We start from the raw sequence: 3,543 nt of genomic DNA, 5'->3' as shown, positions 1-3,543 counted from the left end.
CCTGCACCTCCCTCGCTGGAGCCAAGCCCGTGACGCTAAGTGTTTTATTTTCAAATACTTTGGATTACTGCTGTAAATGTCAGTTTAAAATCCATCTTTCCTTGCCATCGCTTGTTGTTCAGTCTGTGCGTTTCTCTTACTCCAGAGAATAGAAATTAAATCCACTTTCACTCAGTTTATAGCCAATTTGCCCTGCAGATTATTGCTGCTGTAATACTTGGGTTTCAGGCACTGCAGAGCAACGTCTGTGTTTTAAAACAGTTGTTTTCCAGGAGACTTTGTCAAGGTGCAAATTATTCTAGCAGGTCAGAAATTTTATCAGGTGCTGGCTCAAACCCACAGCGATCCTGCCTGTCTGCTCGCGTGGAGCGTACATTGGCACTTTACCCAGACCGTTGCCGTTCAGTCCTGGTGCACGTTTTGCAGATGCCCCTCCGGCAGCCCCATCTGTTCCCGGCTCCGCTGGGGCGGGGGGCAGTCCGCAGGCCCGGCAGATTCGTGGGTTTATGTTAAAACAATGATTTTTTGCTGCCCTTCGGACTGGGAATGCTGTGTATCAATCCCAGCCTCTTCATGGAGGAGGTGGGAGAGCCCTTGGTGCCTGGCGGGGAGCAGGGCTGGTCCGAGCAGGGGTGGCAGATTTGGGGTGGGCTGGGTGACAGGTTGGTTTGAAAATCATAAACTCCCACCGGCAGCTCTCTGTGCTGAAGCACGAATTGCTGGGGCTCTGAATGGCTTTTTCTGCTGCCTTCTTTCCTTTTCACTCCAAATCCTGCGTGGCCAGCGGGGAGTTAGCAGGCAACCCTCTCGAGGCACTGGTGGAGCTGAGCTCTCCTCGGCATTGTCCCTCCTTGTCCCGTAAATCGGTGGCATAAAGCAGCATGACCAAGCTCCCCGCAGCAGCCGCCCATGGCCACGCTGATGAAGAGGTCGAAGACGATGGTACGGGCACCCTCAAGGACGGGGTTGTCCGATCGCTTCTGGCGGCAGCTCCGGGGCACGCTGGCTGCCCTCTGCCTTCCCTGGGGCTGGATTCCTGCTCACCAGCCCCGCAGCAGCCCCGTTCTGCCTTCAGCGGTCCGAGGCACGTGGCCCTGTGTTACGCAGAACTAATTAATGAGGCACAGACATAGTAATTATCACAGGGGGCCACCAGCCAAGCTGGGAGGGTCCACTGGAGGAACGGAGCCTCTTGTGAGGATCTCACGCTATTGACGGCCGCTCCACCACCCAAGCCCCGAAGGGTGTCGGGGTGGTGGTGGGAGGTTTGCCTTCCTCCCCTGGCCCTGGCGCTGCTCAGAGCAAGTCTCTTTCGCTGGGAAGGGAGCGGCAGCCCTGCCTGTCCCCCTGCTCTCAGCACTGTCCCTGCAGAATTTCAGTATTTGGGGTTTTCTGGACCAGGCTGTGACTGGAGGAGACGGAGATCTCCACCTCTTCCGTAGAACAGCACGAAGCCAAGCGGAGTTATTTGGTAGGTGCTGAAGGAGCCTGTCCAGCAGCCCAAAGCAGCAGACCCAGACTTTAGAGGTCTTCTGCTGAATTTCCTTTCCCCTGAGGCCCCTTTCAGGGCCATGTGATACTGAACCTGCCAGTCACCAAGTTTTCCAAGGGTGGGCACCCAGCCCCTGTGGCCAACTTCATGCATGGGCAACAGGGAGCCAAGACACGACCTCATCTTGGTTTTGCGTTGCAAGCCGCTTTCCAAGGCAAGTGTTCTGGGGCGTGCATCCTACTCTCCCGCAATGTGTCACCTCCTGGGAGCGGTCGCTCTCCGATAGGGTTATTAATCCATGTTCTACCACTTCCCACAGATGCTGCTTGAGGACTCACAGCAGGGAGATCACGTGGAAGAGAAAATCCAGCAGTACCGGCAAGTCAAGCTGGTCCCGGCGGTGGTGGAGCAGGACTGGTGCGTGGTCGTTTCCAACCTGCTGGCCATGCCGGAGCACGACACTCGGGAGAAGGTCCTCAAGACGGTCGGCGTGCTGATGGCCTTCTGCAAGGAACGCTACCGGGGGGACCAGGCCCTCAGCACCACCCTCAGCCTCCTGCGCAGCGAGTACGAGGAGCTGGCGGCAGAGGAGCAGAGGGAAGGCGACAAAGATGGCTATTTCAAGGAACTCCTTGGCTCTGTAAATACCATCATTCAGGAATTAAGATGAAAATGGCTGTAGATGATTGAGTTAATTACAGATAATTCAGGGCAACAGCGTGAGTTTTGACGGCACCAATGTAAGCGCACTTCCAAATAAACTGCTGGACTAAATGAGATCCCACCACTGGGCGAGTGTGCCAACAGCTTCATTATTAAAACAGACGCATTTGGGGGCATGTCTTCTTTTGCATGAGGTACTGCTGGAAGCAGAGAGGTATGTACTGTAGAGGGAACGAGGTAGAGTCTCAGCTGATGTTGCCTCCAACCGTGGTACCTGATGAGTGTTCTCAGTCCGTCTGCAGGATTATTTGGGGTGGGAAGGACTGAGGGATGTGGGACTGTCCTTGTTAGGCAGCTCCGCTGCGCAAGGGGAAGCATTTGTTCCCGCAGCTCTGATCTGCCTTTGTTCTTCACGCCCGCGGTGTCCATCATCTTTTATTTCCTTCTGTGTGATGCATCTCGGCACTCAGACAGCACCCTCTGCCTTTGGATTGTTTTGTGCTTGTACAGGAGGGCCGAGTGTCATTGCCTTGAGACACTGGTTGGAGGGGCTCTCTGGAGGTCTCTAATCCCGCCTTTGCTTGGAGCAGGGCTGTCCCTCGGGGAGATCAGTGTGGCTGTGAGCACCTCCAAGAAGCCCAGCTCCACCACCCCCTCGGTGCAGGTCATGTAGCTCCACCATGGCGCTCTCCTGCGGCCTCTCTCTGCTTGGAGGCCAGCCACGTCCCACTGGTCTGGGAGTCAAACATCTGCCTATGCCCTGGCGTGGTACCGCCATGGAACTGCTCCTGCCATCCCACACAAGGGGCCAACCCGCCGGTGAAGCGCGCTTTGCCCTACAACCAACCATTGAGTCTTTCCGCTTGCGTTCTTCTTGCCCTTGGAGATGGCTTCCAAGAGGACGTCTCTAGGGACTGAGGCTGCCAGCCAAGGACTTTTCATCCGTGCTGTGCAGCACGCTCTCCTTGCTGTGCTGGGCTGGGCGTCTCCCTTCACACACCTCTTCTAGGCGCAACTTCTCCTCTTTTTCCTCTAGGCTCAGGTCCCTTTCCCCCATGAACCTGTGCTGAGCTCCCGCTCATGCTGGATGGTCCATTGGGGAAGATGTTCTGCCCTCTCTTCGTCGGGCTGATTCTGTCTCCCCATATTGTCCTTCCTCAGGTGAGGAAGAAACCGAAGTCTTGCCCAAGCCTCTGGCTGCCCAGCCCCTGGCCTGGAGATGACCGCCATCGGCAAAAAATCTTGCAACAACAACTACATTTATGCATTATTTTTTTTGCCTGTTTTTTTTTCAGTCCGAGCCCCCTCCTTGTTCTTGAACCCTTTTTGGTGAGAGTTTTTTTTTTTTTAATGAAGAGAGTTCCATTTAATTTCTCGCAAGTCCCCCC

At 55.2% G+C, this 3,543-nt stretch overlaps 1 protein-coding gene across 1 annotated transcript in view; it reads left to right on the top strand.

Annotated features, from left to right (window-relative positions):
* Nucleotides 1–2,162, top strand: part of LOC104622064 (nucleotide exchange factor SIL1-like) — a gene marked incomplete at its 5' end in the record, with an annotated part of 5,061 nt that extends 2,899 nt beyond the window's left edge. The window contains one exon of the mRNA XM_010288722.1: nt 1,812–2,162. Coding sequence (XP_010287024.1) covers nt 1,812–2,162 — 351 coding nt within the window. The remainder of the gene's footprint in view (nt 1–1,811) is intronic.
* Nucleotides 2,163–3,543: the final 1,381 nt, after the last annotated feature.

The sequence above is a fragment of the Phaethon lepturus genome, unplaced genomic scaffold (assembly GCF_000687285.1).
Source record: "Phaethon lepturus isolate BGI_N335 unplaced genomic scaffold, ASM68728v1 scaffold26606, whole genome shotgun sequence".
In the NCBI taxonomy this organism is placed as follows: Eukaryota; Metazoa; Chordata; class Aves; order Phaethontiformes; family Phaethontidae; genus Phaethon; species Phaethon lepturus.
Note: the sequence above shows the minus strand (reverse complement) of the source record. Positions and strands in the feature narration are given on the sequence as shown.